Source organism: Chroicocephalus ridibundus, chromosome Z (assembly GCF_963924245.1).
Source record: "Chroicocephalus ridibundus chromosome Z, bChrRid1.1, whole genome shotgun sequence".
Lineage (NCBI taxonomy): Eukaryota > Metazoa > Chordata > Aves > Charadriiformes > Laridae > Chroicocephalus > Chroicocephalus ridibundus.
Genome location: NC_086316.1, coordinates 68,177,046 through 68,194,334, shown reverse-complemented (window position 1 = coordinate 68,194,334; position 17,289 = coordinate 68,177,046). Strand labels below are relative to the sequence as shown.

The 17,289-nt window shown below is 41.9% G+C and overlaps 1 protein-coding gene across 1 annotated transcript in view; it reads left to right on the top strand.

Moving 5' to 3' along the window:
• Positions 1-299: 299 nt before the first annotated feature.
• ITGA2 (integrin subunit alpha 2) overlaps positions 300-17,289 on the top strand; it is a 69,782-nt gene continuing 52,792 nt past the window's right edge. The window contains exon 1 of the mRNA XM_063321379.1: positions 300-432. Coding sequence (XP_063177449.1) covers positions 387-432 — 46 coding nt within the window. The 5' untranslated portion in view covers positions 300-386. The remainder of the gene's footprint in view (positions 433-17,289) is intronic.

Genomic DNA, 17,289 nt, shown 5'->3' with positions numbered 1-17,289 from the left:
GGCACACGCACACCACCCCCCCCACCACCCCCAAGCACTGCCTCGGGGTACCCCGAGCTGAGGCGGCTCCGCGGCCCCCCTTCCAGCGCAGCGCGGGAGTCTCCCCTGGGGACCGAAAATGGGGGAGAACCGCGGGGGACAACCCTGCTGCGGAGTCCGCAAGGCACCGCCGGGACCCCGCCGGCGAGCACCGCCGGGGGTGGGGGGGGAACGGGGCAGGAGGAGGGAGGGGGGTGCAGGGGGCGTGGAGGAGGAGGAGGAAGAGGAGGAGGAGGAGGAGGGGTATTTCGGGGCGGCGAGGAGCAGGTGGCGCTCAGTGCCGCCCTGGGAAGCGGCCAGCTCGGGAGCGGTACCGTGCCGGCCTCCGCACCGCGCAGCGCAGCGCCATGGGCTCCGCGGACGCGGCGCTGCCGCCGCTGCTCCTCGCTCTGGGTAGGTCGGTCTGTCTGTCTGTCTGCCTGCCTGCCTGCCTGCCCGGTGCGGGCAGGTCCGCCGGTGCGGAGCGGGGGGGCGGCCCCCGGCGCCGGGGCACAGGCGGGCGGCGTGTGCCCGGCTGGTGGGAGCCTCCGTGGCTTCGGGGCCAGGAGGGTGGGTGGCCGTGGCCGTGTGCGTGCGGTGCGGTACATCCGTTTCTGAAGCAGGTTAAAGCCCTGAACTCCTGGACTGGTGTGGGGTTCACCTTGCCATAAAATGGAGTGTGTGCGCGCTGTGGGGAGGGGGGAGGGAATGGGTGCAGCTTGGCGTGTGAATTTATGGTTTATATGGTTGTTATGCGTTTTTAAAAGGCGAGATGATAATCTTCATTGTCAATGCTGTTCCTCATTTGCAAGAGTCCTCTAGGTCTGTTCCCACCCTGCTGGGCAGATGTCGCTCCTTGGAAAAGGACAGGGAAACTTGAACCATCTCCTCCTTCTCTTGGCGGACTAAATTACCATTACATATATTTTCCTGGGAACTCTAAGCCATCATATTCACTTGCCATGAGCGAATTCCCAAGCACTTTCAGAGTTTTAATATTACTGTACACTCTCGCAAACCCTTAATTAGCAAGTCACTGAAGAAGCAGCATAAAAACAAGTTTTCACTGATGAGCTGTTCCAACTTGTTCTTTCAGTAACTATAGCAAACACTGCAGTGGAATGTGCGGCTGCAGGGTATGAAATCAAATACAAAAGTATTAACCTGAGAAGAGATATACAGTATACAAACAACGTGGTAATTTTTTAAAAAAGAAAAATTCTTAAAAGTGTCAATGGGCAAAACATTCACTCTGCACTTTTGCTTAATCCATCCTTTATTCTCCTGGCTACAGTCACAGTACACCGGGACCATTAACATGCCCTATAATTCATGGGGTTTTAGGACTTGCGAAGGTTTGTGGAGTGGTGCTGAAAGCAGATGATGAGAACTGGTTTCAAGAGGATTCCTCTGGCAATGAGACTGACAGAAGTGGGATAGGTCTGCTTTGTTCAGGCGCTATCCATGATTTCTCTTCATTTACACAGTTGAAAGCTGTCATAATTTTGATTTCAGATGTATCATGAGATTTGATGCTAGTGGATGTAATTGCTGAGTTAATACTTGCGTAGGCCTTTTTGATCTTATAGAAGTAGGTGGGGAAAGAAAGTTTCAGGACGGGAGCATTTTCTCTGAGTGATCTGGAGTCCTGCTGTGGTGGTGCTGTTGTAGCTCTCCCATAATCATTGTCAAACTGATTGAATTCTAATGAACTGTTTTACTGTCAAAGGCGGTACTCTTGAATCTAATAGGGCTAGCTTAGCTGAATTACTCAATACTTAAGGAAAATACTCCAAATTTATTTAAAACACGATTTTATGTCAGTGTATGAATTAATCATCTATATTAAATGAACCGCATAGGGGCATTGCTTTGTTGTGGCCCCAAATTCAACTAAAAGTAATGCAACGGTTAGTAAAAATGTGGGTTACTCATTGTTAGTGTGTACTTTTGTTTTTGGGAAGTCAGTAAGACATTGTAGAAGCTACAAGAGGAAAGGAATAGAAATGCAACAGAACTACCATTTTCATAATACGACTTTGCTACCAACCTTGGTAGTCATTGACCAGAGAGTATATAGCACACAGAAGTAGATTAAGATAAGAGGAATAACCACAAGAGAAGGACTTAATAAAGTCCTAAGGGCAACCTATACAACAAAGCCTCGTGCTTTCTGTTGTAACTTAGTTGCTTATAGTGACTGTTACTGTATAGTAACTGTTGTAACTTAGTGTAATTGCTCTTAGTTGCTTATAAGTTGCCACATCTAGTTCTTCAAATTTATATTTTAAGCATACAGTTTTTTCCTTAGCCTGTTCTTAAAAATCAGGGCCAAAATAGTCCAGATCTTTCTGCGAGTGAGGCCAGTGGAAAATACAGTAGCTTTCCTGGGCTCAATTCTGGTAACATTTTCTTTGGAAAGCTCTAGTGCCCTCATGCTTCAGAGGAGATATTTGAAATTTGGCAGGAAGGTGCTATTTGCGTCGCCTTGAAAATCTGCCTAAATTTGGCCAAGTAACAAATCTTTGGAAAATTGCATTCCTCTGGAAAGGAATCTATTTTTATCAGCTTGATTCTAACATTAATTCTGTCCATCCTTGGTGTGGAGCTCAGTCAGACAATAGTTGGAGTTGTAGTGGGGTATAGCTGTTTCTGTCTGAGGTCTACGTCTACACCTGAAAATGTAGAAACTCTCTCTCCTGTGTTCTCATGTTATTTGGTATTTTTACAGCAATCTCTGTTGTTTGAGGCACTCTGCTTTCCAGTTTACTTCTGGATCCCGGTCCACTAGTTGTCTGTACTGCATGCCATTAGCTGATTCTTGGGCTCTGCGATCAGCTTGTTCTCCCTTTTATGAGAATAATTCACTTCAGAGTCAATTCTCAAGTGATAGTGCTGAAGGACCATGCCTAGTGGAGGAAATCAAATTTAGCATGGCCTCACCTGTACTGTCTTCAGCAGGCCCCCCTCCCATTCAAGCCCACCACACATCTTCCTCCAGCAACCCGGGACGTGAATGATGTAATCCTGACACATTCTTAGAATCAGTCTGTGAAGAACACAGTCCTCGCACTATTTAACTTTGAAGTGAAAAATCACAGCCAAATATGGGCTATGCCTTTTTGGGCCACAGGTGTAATACTTGAGGACCATGAGTCCTCACCCCCGCCTGTGGGGACCTGGGCAGGCTTAAGGAGAAAGCAGCCCTATCTGAAATTGGGAGGGGGCATTTCTCTGAAACTTTGGGTAGAATACGGATTTTCCAAGTGTGTCCCCTTTTGTCTTTGGTGCATATCTGACTCTTGCTGATGAAAAACATCCTGTTGTCCCAGGGAGCTTGTTGGCAATGGGCTGTAGAGCTGTATAGAGGGATAGGAAAGGATCTCGCTAATGTCTTTTTCTTCAGTTTAAATTGGGATGCAAGTTGTGATACTTGTTAAACATTCAAAAGTTAGGAAGTGCCTGAAATAAGTTAGCAGCCTGGATTTGTCCCTTCTGCAAATCAATGCATCACGCGGTCCCTTGGGTCCACACGCACAGTTGTGCGGCTGTGGCTGCCTGTGGACAGGGGAAGGTTGTGTGATCAGAGAAGAGGCTGGGCCTCCTGCCTTGCTTAGTTTTGAAGTTTGAAGGTGCTCTATGAATGAGGAAGAAAGGTAGGATGAAGAGAAAGGAGGATTTTTTTTTCCCCGTTGCAAAATGGGATTCTTTCTCTCCTTTTTTGCCACAAAAGCTGAGTGCAATTTCAGGCGAGTCATTTAAATCAAATCTTTGACACGTGGTTGGAGCTTTTGTGTTCCTCTCTTTCTCTTTGCTCAGCCAGGGGTTCTCAAAACTGAAGCTGCGTTTTCACGATCTGGTTAAGCTGACCTGAATGTGGGGCTGACGCTGAAAGGACATTTCGTCCACTCCTGATTGCATGTTCCCACCAGTTTCCCCATGCTACCACGGGCCCTTGGTCTGGGGAACAGGTCAGGGACACAATTGCCCAAATAATTTTTTCTGGGTTTTTTTTGGGCCAGGCTAGTTTTGGAGATGAACTGATCCTGTTCACTTGAACAATTTATTTAAGTGTTAGCGCTGGCATAGGGGACAGTCAGGACTCGTGGCCAAAGGAGGGAGGGAAGCTGGAAAAGTCCCTTTCACTGGGAGCCAGCACTTCTACTGGCTTGAGCTGGTTGTGAAAGTGCATCTTGACATGCAGAGCTGCTGTGTATTCACAGCTGTGAATGAAGTCAATGGAAATTGTATTTTGAATATGCTAAATATTCTGAAAAAATAAGGTTTAACTGTATCACTAGATATCCAAAAGTGGTAAGTACTTTTGACCTTAATCTTTTTTTTTTTTTTTTTTTTTTTTAAATGAGGCTAAGGATGATTTCTCATTTCACTTGAGTGTTGAAAAATAAATTCTCTGTCTCTTGCAAATACTTACATGCTTATGGTCAAGATTTGTAGAGATGAATCCAAAAGGAAACTGAGCTGCTAATTCAGTATGTTAAAATAATATACCTAAATAGTACAAGGCAATGTACTGAGCAGCAGAGACTAAACTGAAAACTGAACAGCAAGTGAAGAACATTTGGTGCAATAAATGGAGCCAGAAGTCCTGGTGAAAATGCCGTGTATGATCGTAACACACACACACACACTCACCAACTTAAAGCACAACCCATCTTAATTTTTGCCTTTCTCTTTCTTTGTGATCATCTTTTGCTGTTTTGTTATCATATTTGTGAGTAGTGACAATGTTAAAAACCATTCTAAAATCTAGAGATTGTTTGAAAGCAGGACCCAAATGTTAACTCTTCTTAAACTAAAACTATCTCTAGCTTTTCTTACTAAGGGAGTTTGTCAGGTAGTAGGAGCGTTGTTATATTATTTTTGGAGTTTTGCCTTTCACAGCATTGCACATTGAATTAAGGCTTCATTCATACTGTACTACAGGACTTGTATTTTGTACAAATTATGTTTATTTTAGAAAGCATACAGGGTATTGCCATCACACTCCTAAACACATTAACAGTTAATATTTATTTGTGCATAATTTGGGCAAAGTAAACATGAGACCTCTCCAATAAGTTTTAACTATGTGCTGCCAGGCTCTGAAACAATTTTTGAATTGTTCTTTGCTTTTTTGATTCAGTGACACAATTTTCATTTAAGAAGACAAAGAAGTAAAAGGGATGATACTCCTTGGTTTTATTGTGTTTCTTGGGCACTATGCAAATGTTATTCACTGTGGTCTTTCTTCACTATTGTAAATTTTGAATAAATGAAAGTGGGTTTTTTCATGTACTTCATGTAATGTATTTTCATGAGGGCTAATAACTAGAACTGCCAGCGCAACGGCTTAGCGTCCAAACAGATAAATGTGAATAAAGTACTTTCCTTCAGGGTTAGTACAGGTAAAAGGGAGTTTATACATCTTCAGATGAGTAAAGCAAGTCATTTTCCCCAGCAGAAATCTTGGGCAGTCTCTATCCAGTGTTGTTATTTTCATTTAAAGGTTTCCTTTGTTAGGCTCTGTGCAGGCCAGTTCCCATTTCCATGGTGACCATGCCGAAATGCAGACAGGACACAGGCTGGATTCTCGTCAGCGTAGCCATGCACTTGCATACCAACACACGTTATCTGTTTGGCTTAGGACATTTCCATTAGCAGTTTTAATGTTTAAGACTTTTTCACAAAGTGATCTCTGGCCCTGTGATACTGCGCTGTGTTAGGATTTCAGACCCTGTACAGCGGGAGAAAGCTAGTTGATAGGCTTATTTTTTGTGTAAATGAATTGGCTGAACTGTTCCTGCTAAGTTAGTCGAGGACATCAGAGAACAGTCTCAGCCTTGGTTTTTATGTCTGTTAAAAAAGATAACGGAGAAAGTTTTTTATTTATAAACATTTAGGTGAAAGACTGACACGCATCTGTGCTAAACAGTTACATGAACACACCCCCTTTTGAAGGCACTGATAAAAGGATAATAAAAATAAATGAATGTGAATTACAGGGGATAATGTGGACCTTCTGTCTATATTAGCTGAGTGTGAGTGTGTATCCCGGTAAAGCAATATGTGATAACTTTCTTCCTGCTCATGCTGCACTCAGTTTCTGGAGGTGGAGAATATTAAAGGCATCAGTGGAGTCAAAACAAGCTGTGTGAGCATTTCCATCACTTCCAAATCAGGATGGGAGTTCTGAATTACCAGATAAACTCAGTATTCTGAGTGCTAGTAATTGTTTTTTTGAATAAGTCTCTGATAGCATTTTGGGATCTTCAGCGGATTAATTTAGTTTTATTTTCTTCTGAAGGTGCATATTCTTTGAAAATCTAATAAGGCTTCCATATTTTTCAGGAGTTAAAAAGTGGATATGCAGGCAAAGAAGTAAGATAAACACAGACTCTTTGAATGCCACACAAGCAAACACATTTTGTGTATAACCGAATGGGATCTGCATGGTTGAATGTCACACATGATGAATGTCACGGATTCTTTTGTCCCTTTCAAATTACTGGTAGACAGGGTGAAGGGCTTGGAAGTTATGCACAGCCCTGGTGGAATTCTGTTGCCTTATTCCTGATTTATTTTACCCTTTTAATCCTGTTTCCAAGTTCACCATTCTTCTTTTGTTTCATAAAGACTGTTTTTTTAATTATACAAATCTCCTTGGCTAGTATGATTGGTTATTTTTAAAGAACAGATAATACAGAAATCTTGAGGAAAATTACTGTTAACAACAGACTTCTGGAAGGGACCGCATTGCACAGTGGCGATAATACCTGAGGAAATAACGGAGTTTGAGAATGGGGGGGAGGGAGGAAAGGCTGAATTGGGTTTTTACCTTATATCTGTCTACCAGTCTGTCTATCTGCCTGTCTAGCTACCTGTCTCAAATATAAGTGACGCTCATACAAGAAAGCCAGCAGCAGTTGGTGCTGTATTAAGGCTGCAGCACAAAGCTGTATGGAGTGAGTAAGTGGTAAAACAGTGGATGCCGAAACTGCCTGGATTTACTGGATTACCCAGTAAAGAGCTACCTCAGCCGACTGCAAGGTCAGACTTCTTATCTGAATGAGGAATAGTCGACCTGCGCTCAGCTCACATAAACGTTGTGCAGCGGTGGGTGCCGCTACGAGAAGTTGTGAAGCTGGGACTTTTTTTGGGGATGTGCTTGTGCCACGCTCCGTGCTGCCTGGGGAAGGGCAGCTGCCCACGGGTAACGGAGCTGGATTAGCTAACGGGGTGCCTGCCTTCTCCTCGTACGCAGCAGTCACTTCTCGTCACTTCTCACTTCTTGTGACTGTTGTCTCCACGTCTCCCTTCAACTGCAAAAGCACACTGGGGAGGAAATTCTACTTAATGGCATAATCTGCTGTAACAACAAATCAGTAAATTACTGAACTTTAAGCCTTGGTTCCATTCTGTTAGTGAGCTAAAGTGTACAAATCAGGGCAACTTGTGTCAAGAGTTAGTGGCCTGGTTTCTTAATAGCAGCATGCTACAATAAGGAAAGTAAAACATAGAAGAATCCACCTGATAGACACCTGTCTGAAGCAGAAGCAAGTGGGGTATCTTGTCCCTAATTTGTCCTAGATGGTCACGAAGTACCATGGCAGTGGAGAGTGTGTGACTCAAATGTTTCTGTGCTTGTATCCTCATTTGCATTTTCTATTTGAGGAGAATGGTAATTGCTAACTGAAGAAAGGCACAACATTTTATTAAATAGTTTTTCATCAATTCAACTTTCTTAACTGTGTATTCTAATAGGACAGTAAGAAGAGTGCTCTAATAATGAACTTGAGAGCGATTTAATCCAGTATTCCTGCTGTGTAGTATAAAATTCACTTATCTTTATGTGCAGTACTTCAGATGCTTATAGAACTGATGTGATTTATAGATACTAAACACAGATTTAGCTGTAATATCTCAAATGAGAATTTAGCTAACTTTTCCTAAGTGAAAAAATGTAAGTGACCTGACACTTCGTTTAACTATGCCCATGAAATAGAGTTCCCTGAAATACATATAGGTCAAATTTAGAACAGCAGAAATGACTGAAAATGAAGTAACTCTCTTAATAAGATGGGCAAAACAATAAACAGAGGAAAAATCCAGCAGTACTGTTTGGATAGTAGTCCTGTAGTAGCTCTGCTAATAATAGTTATTCATTTGACTCTAGCCAAATATCCTTCCATTTCACTGTCTCAGCTCTCTCTTTTTGTTTTTGTTTTCTTTTCCAAACTGCCCAGTGCTAGTTCATCATATTAAACAGTAAAAAAAAAATACGTTAAGAGTCTCTGGAGTTGCCTTTCTGAGAAGCTGACAGCTACAATAGACTTTGCTTCTCTGAAGACAAAAAGCAACTGTTCTGCTTTTGTGGAAGCAAGTATTATCTCCAGAAAACTCTTCTTAAATGTACATGGACTCGCCTCTCTGACCGCAAAATGTACAATGGCTGCATTTTACAAAAAAAAAGATAACTTTTTTCAAAACTCTGACTAGAGATAGCCTGTCAGCCACCTGGCCACAGGCATCTGGATATGCCAGAGTCTGGTGTGCGGGCTGGAAGAGTACACGCTGCAGCCCCACTTCACCTGAAACCTGGTCTCCCCGCCCCACAGTGCAGAGCTAGGTGCCTCGGACTCCGCAGAGACATTTAGGTGCCTTTAAAGTGCATGAAAAATATTTGCTTGCAAAGCGGGAAGGCTCCTGCAGTGCAGCAGTGGGTTGAGGGGGGTGTTTGAACACCATCCTTCTTGGGCACCTGCATGAGGTGCCTCATTCCCTGAGGTCAAGGAGAGAGGTGTCTAGTTCAGCTTTTTTTCAAGAAGCAGCTGCTTGAGCAGAGTTGGTAATAGTCACCTGGGAAACGTGGGCTTTGTTCTCCCTTGAGTCTCATGGCAATGTAGACTTTGTCTCCAACTTTCCAGAAGCATCTATGCTACCAGGCAATACAATAGTCAGAGAAGCGCTCTACCGCTGCTATTGAAACCAGGTCTCGGCTCATCCTGGGATGCCTATTCGAGTTTCCAGGCAGACAAGCAAGGACACGTCTTGCCTGTGGCCTAACGACTGGGGCACTTAGCTGGGAGGAGAGGAGTTCCGAGTTGGCCCTTTTGGACTGCTCATGCAATTCACATTTGGTAAATAGGCAGTGCATGAAAAGAAGTTATTTAGCTATTTAGTTAGATCATTTAATTATTTAGAGCAGAAATTATTTAATCAGTAAGCATTCATCGTCTCTGGCCGTAATACCAGAGTGGGTCTACAGTAGGGCAGGTTACCTGGCTCTCAGACAGGGGTGCTTCTACACCTGTATCACATTCTAAATGGTTATGCGACTTTGTGCTATGAAACCTAGGTGACAGATAATTTTAAGTTCATTCTGGGTTAGGCAGCTACTGAAGACTGGGCTTCGTGGATTGTTTTCCTGATTTTAATGAGCCCAAATTCTGCTTAGGCCCTGTCTGGTACCAGAATTGATCGTTTCAATGTGCATTAAGGAGGAATATCAAGTGAATGATTGGGACCACCTACATACCATTCAGTCTGCCGGGCCATGAGCTCCCTTTACAATCAGGGGAGAGAAGTAGTGGTTAAGTTTGCTATAGGAAAAGAAAAGTTCTGATAATTATAGCTCTTCCAACTATTGTATTATATATCCTGTGGTGCATTGGAGGTTTTCTTATTGCAGGAAGCTGATGCAGCAAACTTTTTACAGCTGAGGCTGTTCTTGTTTCTGGGGCTGTGGGTGTAGAGCACAGAAAGCTGAGCTCCCAGCTAGCTCTTGAGAAGCTCTGCGGGAGGAACAGGGTCCTGCACGCAGTGTCCTAAACGGTGTGATGGCAGGGCCACTCTCGAGCCGCTGCAGACCTCGCGCTGCAGGCTGTGACACTGGAGCGGCAGAGGGATCGATGGCAAAGGGGAGTCCCTCAGCCTTTTTCTCATTTAGCCTTCTCAGGTCACATTTAACAGTGATATAATATGATATGATACACTACTATGTTATAATACACGGAAATTTTCGTGTAGCCTAGAGTGCGATATGGGTAGGGAAATACAGATGCCTTCAGTTGCTTTCCCACCTTCTTGATACCTGTGTGCAAACGTGCGTTTTCATCTGTGTACAAAAATATTCTCATAGCAGCTGAGATGAGAAAATGCAGCACATGTGGTATAGAGATAGCAGTCACATTGGTTTATGTGTGATGACATGCATTTCCTTTCTTAGAGTCCTAACGTGGGTCATGCTTCTCTGACTGTATTTGGAAATATTGCCAGTTTAAAAAACAGGGCCAACAACTGATAATGTGGACACAAGGGAAGAGAATTTGCTGGGGTGAAATGCTGCTGGATTGAAAGTTGGTTTTATCACAGGGAAGCACATGAAGGTTTTTTTATTGCTTGTGAAGCCAGCAACCAAACTGCATATAAAGCATGTAACTGTGTACAGCTTGTTAGCCTCATGTACTTTTAATCTCTTTGTGGTATCATTGAGGACAAATTGTGGTAGTCTAAGGAGAAAGTTGAAATAATCCTGTTTGTTGTACCAAGATAAAAGAAAAGAAAAACTGCAGGTCAGTTTAAAAAGATGCAATTTATGTGAGTTTTCTGTAAAAGAAAGCTTTTGCCACATCACTTAATGATGGAAACATGCCAGGATAATTAATTTGAGCAGGCTTGAATTCTTGCTGTCTTTATTTAAAACACATAGGAAGTTGTCGGTCCTGCAGGAACTGCTCTTAAGCATTACTTTGAAATCAGCCTTTGTGTGTACAGTAGGCTGTTGAGATTTCTTAACTCCAGATAAGAAGCAGGTTCTTTGCCAAAGAGGGCAATGCGTGGGCCACAAATAAGGAGTTATCAAGAGAAAGACAATTCTTTTGCAGTAACTAGTGCACTTGTGGGTAAATTTAATTAGATCCCTTACTCTGCAGCAGTGCCAGAACAGAAGAATAGACATCGCCTAGTCCTGTTATCCCAGTCTCTCCAACTTTTCATTCACAACGTGTGTGTCGTATCATGTTTGGGATGCTTTTATAGCAGGTTATTGGTAACTCTTCAGTGCAGCTTCTTGGATCCTGAACAGTTGTAACTGAAAGGCAGTGACTCAGGCTTTCACACACTCGGAGGCTTTCAGGCTGGAAGCTGACCTACTTCCAGGAAGAAGCAGTCGGCCAACTAAGCCAAGAAAACTTGTTGGAGGGAGGGAGAGGAGGGGAGGAAGACAGGCGGGAGGGAGGATTTGTTACTAAATGAGGCATTGTTTTTCCTTTCTTCTGGGTGGGTTTGTTTTGGTTTTGTTTGGGTTTGGGCTTTTTTTGGTTTTTCTGTTGGTTTTTTTTTTTTTGGTGTCTTATAACTTATTTCTACACTAAACGTTATGGTCTTTGTTAATTATTAAATAGCTTGAGATATTGTAGCTGATGTGAAGAAAACGTCGGTCTCAAGATAAAAGAAAGTAACCCAAACAGATGAAGCGGTAAAATGTAGACTTGCCTTTTAAGGCTTCTGTAAACACAATGAAGTATCAACGAAGTAATTAACGTGAGGATTATAAAATACTCTGACTTTTAGTGCAAAAAATCCAGTCTTGTCAACCGCATTCTTTGCTTCTTTTGATTCCTCTCAGAGGTTCACACTGTCTTTATTTAGAAGGTTGTTCTCAATAACAAATTTGTTAGATTTAAAATAAAAACAGACTAACTATAACGATAAAACTGATGTTTCAGTACATGAGCTGAAGATATCTACTTGCCTTTGGGAGAATTTACTGATATTTAGATACTAAGAAAAAATGGCAAAAAAATAGACAAGTAAATATACAGGAGAAAACGAATGAGAAAATATTTTCTACTTGTATTGACTTATTGGGTAAAGGTTAATATACCTTTCCAGATTGAATTCTAAGTAGTCCTCTATTTTCCCTGCATTAAGTGGCTTGGATTCCACATAGCCCTGACTGCATATACTAAAGATATACCAAAAACGTGTTTTATATTTATGCTCATTTACAAAAAAGCCCCAAGCGGTGCAATCAATATAGAATTATTTGTTTTACATGAAAAGAACTTGATTTGATATCACTACCTGTGTATGCACACAATGCATGTACCAATACAGTAAAGTGGATCAGGCTGAAGACTAATATGTTAGCAAAAAAAAAAGTGTTTCCTGCTTTGGCCACATTTGTTCCCTGAACAAGCTCATTGCAGTGAGAATTGCTCAGTGGCTTCTGAAAGCCACAATGAAGACTATCTGTACTACAATTCAATAGAATAAAGTAACTGCATGCTGCTTTTTTTTTGTTCTTTATGTGTTCACAGTCTTGTCAATAAAATCTTCAAAACAACTTATTGTGAAAGCTGTTCAAATTATGGGTTGCTCATTCTGTAAGAGTAGTTGACTAATTACAGTTGGATTATTGTTTTGATAACATAGATTCTGAAAAATACGGGAGTAACTTTACTCTTACACCGAAATGTTGTTGCCTTTTAATATAAAGCAGTAAAGTTACACTAAATATGTTCAATATGAAGCAAATACTACTTGACCGCCCTCTTTCATAACCTTATTACTTTCCCTTCCTGCCTTCATTCCGCCTTCTGCCTAATATTTCAAGGACAGTAGGTGATTATAGTGCAAAGGGTATCTGTAGATGCCTGTACTCTGTTTCTGAGTGAGCCAATCTTCAGCAAATTTTTGCAGAGGGATGAAAAAAATACCCTGTTGGGTACTGGAGTGGGAAAAAAGTGCTTTTACAAGTTCCCTGACAACGAAGGAGAGCCAGTGTGACCTTGCACAATACAGAACACCAGAAAATCCACCCCAAAAAGAGCGCTTAGAAATACTTCATTCATGGAGAAAGCTTGAACCAGAGAGCACAATCTGCAGTGAGATGAAGCCAGCGTAAAGCAGGACTTAGGAGTTCTCTCATCCCTTTCCTTTCTCTGTCCCCAGCAGGGTCTGACAGGCTTCAGGGCCCTGCGGATATGTATTCTTTGGAGGAAGAAATCTTTGAGACCAAAGGGAAAATTTTCTTTGTGGAATTTGTAGTGACCCTCTTGGAGCGAAGTAACATAAAGGGCAAAGTTAAAGCCCTCTTCTGGAAAGAATAAATACTTCAAAAAATGCAAGACGGAGCAATTAAGGCAATGTAGGCTGTACACATCTTACTGGCTGCCAGTCTACGAAACTGCTTCAGGAAACAGACAATAATCCAGTGGGATTTTCTTGATATTTTTTCCAAAACAATTCATGCACTAAAAAACCCATGCAAGAATGCGTGTTACACAGTCTTGGTTTTACCGTAACGCCAGGTCATGGCCTTGCTCTTCTTTAGTGGCTACATGCTCACCCCCTTCCACCCCCAAATCCCCCAGCTTTGGGTGATGACTTTGGGTTTGTCAGGGCCCGCTGCCCTGATGGAGGGGCACAAAGGGGCCGCGGCCGTAGCTGTGCCCGTGCCCGTGCTGCCGAGCAGAGGGAAGCTGCCCACGGGGGCTCTTTCTGTTCCCGTTACTGGCGTGACTGCTCACTCACAAAGACAAATGGTTGCTTAGCTGCATTATATAAGAAACCTTTTCTGGTTTATAGCTAATACCATTAAGGGAAAAAAAGTGGTGAAGTAATGTAAAGTACATTTACATTACATTTACTGTTACTGTAAAGTTCCTGCTGTCAAGGTTAACTCTAAACAAATGTAAAACTAATGTTTAGCATGAGGTGGATCCTTATAGACTCAGTGGTCAAGATCTGTCCTGTCTTCTTCTTTCTTTATACTGTGATTGCTAGACCTGTTTGATGCAAGCTATAAATAACAGCAGCAGCGAATGCCTCTGTTTGACTGGATGTTTTAACGACAGATGAGAGTTGACGTAACTGAGTCTGTATGATTATGGGATTCTGTCATACATTGCCATCTTAAATTGGAGCATCAACTTTGCGATGTAAAACAAAGTGATTGAAAATTCAATTTTGCTATTTAGACTGAAAACAACATGACACGTTTATGACATGACATAAAATGCAGACTAATAATACTTTAGTATATTTTATTAAACTTTTGTAAACGTATTTCGCAAACCAAGTAATGAAACACACAAAATCTGATTTCATTTTTTTCTCATCCAATCAAACAATCTTTTTGTTATACTGATTAACCTGAACAAGAGGTTACAATCAGACAACTATTATAGTCATGACATGAAATGACTGATTACCCAACAGACATTTTGTGCTTGCTCACTTTAAGCTGTGAGCTTTCCTTAAAAAATCAAAACAGTTATGAACTGGGCTGTTCATAAAGAAATATGAGCTATTACTTCAATAAACTTGTTTCAGCTTGTGCTTCAACGGCAGCAAACAGCAGGCATTATAGCCATCATTAGACATGTCATTTATAGTTATGGAAGAATTCCCACACGTTCAGGCTTAAAGGTGCACAGTCAGAACATGTATTATTTTTCATCCTAGTAGGAGCAAGAAAATGGTGGTGCAGAAGTATAAAAGCAGCTATAATCCTACACTGCAGCTCCTGTGGTATACGTTGCAATAATGCAGTTGCTGGAATTTCTGGGAATTCCCAGAAAAAAGCCAAACCACCATGCAAAGAGATAGTGGAGTTTATTGGAAAGCTTACAGTTCCTTTTATCCCATTAAGGATTTTTTCTAACTTTTCTTGTCTGAAGCTTTATGTTAGAAGCTACTCTGCTGAATGAAGCTATCCTATTTAAACCAAAGCGCCTGTGCCCCCTACCCAATTGGCAGAGAGGAACTGCTGCTTTTGAAGTCTTCAGAGGGTCCTTCAGAAGCTTTAAGCTTGTATCTGTCTTCCTTTGTTCCATGGGTCTGTTTATTTGACTGTAAATAAAGTGCCATTTACAGACAGAAGTTAGGAAGTGGATTTTTGCTTGCCCGACTAATCTCCCATCGTGATCGTTAGGTCACAAAGTAGAAGTCTGTCACCAAAAGCTATTAAAATCCAGATAGTGAATTAGGTTTTTTTTTTATTTCAAGATTCTTAAATTATCAAAGTTCATTGCCTGAAGGCAGCAACAGATACTGAATCTTTCCAGCCTAGAATATACAGTACTTTGAACCTAGATGCTTCAATGATTGGCACCCTTTTAACGCATAAGAGACCCTCTTATTCTGGCACAGGCTTAAAATAGGTTTGAAGCAAACTTAGCATTTTCTCTTTTTTTGGCTACAAATGCTTGAATTTCTCATTCTGAATACTGTATTTAGATAGATGTACAAAATGGATAAAAGATGTCCTTATAGTGTAAGCACTATATAAGATGGAGGAAAATGGCAGGAAAATGCCTAGTATATTACTGCAAGCCTATACTTGTTAGGCCCAAACCCATTAAGATTTGTGTGGAGTAGATCTAAAAATCAAAAACCTGCTAATGGTTATAAAAATGTGGAATTTAAAATGACTGTGATTAAAATATGCTGAAACTGTGGTTCGCTTTATTATGTTCGTGATCAGTCAAAGTGTATTTGCCAAGCCTTTCTAATTTGATTTTGCAAAGGAGTCACGAATGGGAGGCAAAGCTGGTCCATAGGATATTGTAGATGACAGTGTGTCTTCAGGGGTGGGTTTGATTTTTTGCGCTTTTCTTTTTGCTGTCCTGGACTATCTGCCTGGCCAGAAAGTGAGGATGATAGAAGCAGTTTTGAGAAGAGACCTGTGGCCTGTCAAACAGTTTTCTCGTTATTGCAGGTAGAAATTCTTGCCCTCAAAGAGCAGTGCTGTGATGCTGCAGCAGTGCAAATGATTAACAGGAATAAAACCAAACCCCAGTGGTAAATGGGAAGGACAAGTGAAACGGTTCAGTGAGGAGATGGGATGGGAGGCTGGTGAGAAGAAAAGAGCATTGCTCCCCTAAGACGTGATGAGGCCCAGAGAAACTGCAAGGAGCTGAAGCATCTCCAGGCTGGGCCAGGCAGTGTCTTTGCTCCTTGGAATCAGCCCCCATCTTGGAGAAAGCAGGACCACAAGAGCGGCTGTGGAAGGTCCAGGGAAGGATGCTGCATTGCCTGTGGGAGGGCGAGGGGGAGAGGTGGACAGACGAGGAGTAACCCAGCGCATGTTGTGTTGACCCATGTCTGACTCATCACAGCACCCAAGGGGAATTTGAATCAGCACAGGGACTTCCCTTCAGGCTGTTGGTTGTGTTATCTGGTCTCTCTAGTTTTATCCAGTTCTGGAAATTTTTGCCCTGGCCGTAGCATTTAATAAAACTCTCCCCTTGGACACAATTTGAAAGATCCTCCGTGCATTTGCACCGAAGTTGGCCAGTGGACTTAGTCAAAAGACATTTAGCAATGTTACCACTTGGCGAGAGGTGTGATTTACTAAGAACTGTGTAACAGTGTCCAGGCAGTCAGGAGTTTTTCTCTAGATGTCATTGAATTTGGGGTCACACTGGAAATGTTTATAATTCTAGGATACTTTTGGCTCTTGACTCAAAAGCAAAAGTTTGTTTCCATGTGCACCATATAACTTGGAGACATAGTCGTCTTCTGTATTTACATGCGGGATGGCATTGCAGAATAGTCTCCTGTGGCCTTTGAGAATGGGGCACTGCTAAATTGTGCTTGATTTCTGGCTGAGGATAATATAATTTGGAAACCACAGACCCAAAACTAAACACAGGATGTGAAGTGAGAAAAATATTTTGATACAATGCAGTATATTAGATCACAAAATTATGACTGTTGGTATCTATCTCAGCTCCTCTTTTCCCTCTCCCCAAAACCCAGACTTGAGCAATGAATATATATGGTTGTGTCAACAGTACTGCAAAACACAGAGTGATATGTCTGTACCCGTTGTGTTCTCCAGTCTTAAGTAACATGACTCAGGAAATATATTTATCTCTAAGGATGTTTCTCAAGGAACTATACTTTTAGCAAAGGGTGACTGCTCGCTTTCCAGAGGCCAGCTGTAGATAGTGGTTGTTTGAAATAACTAATATATGATTTCCTGCTTTGAGTTTGTGCTAAAAAAGCAGTAACTGTGTGAGTTGTATTTAGTCTTCTGCTAGTAACGTGTGTGTTTCCTATTTTATGGGCAAAGGTACAAAATTCATTGAAAGTTTTTACATGTCGTGAACTTTGCCTGCAAACCTGCGGTTGTGATTTTAATGTTTTCAATATGATGTTGTTGTTGTTATTACTATTACAGCTGAGCTACTGTGACGGACTGCTTTATGCTAATATAATCCCTCTTAACCTCTCTTCTGAAGCTGGTTTGGGGGCCTG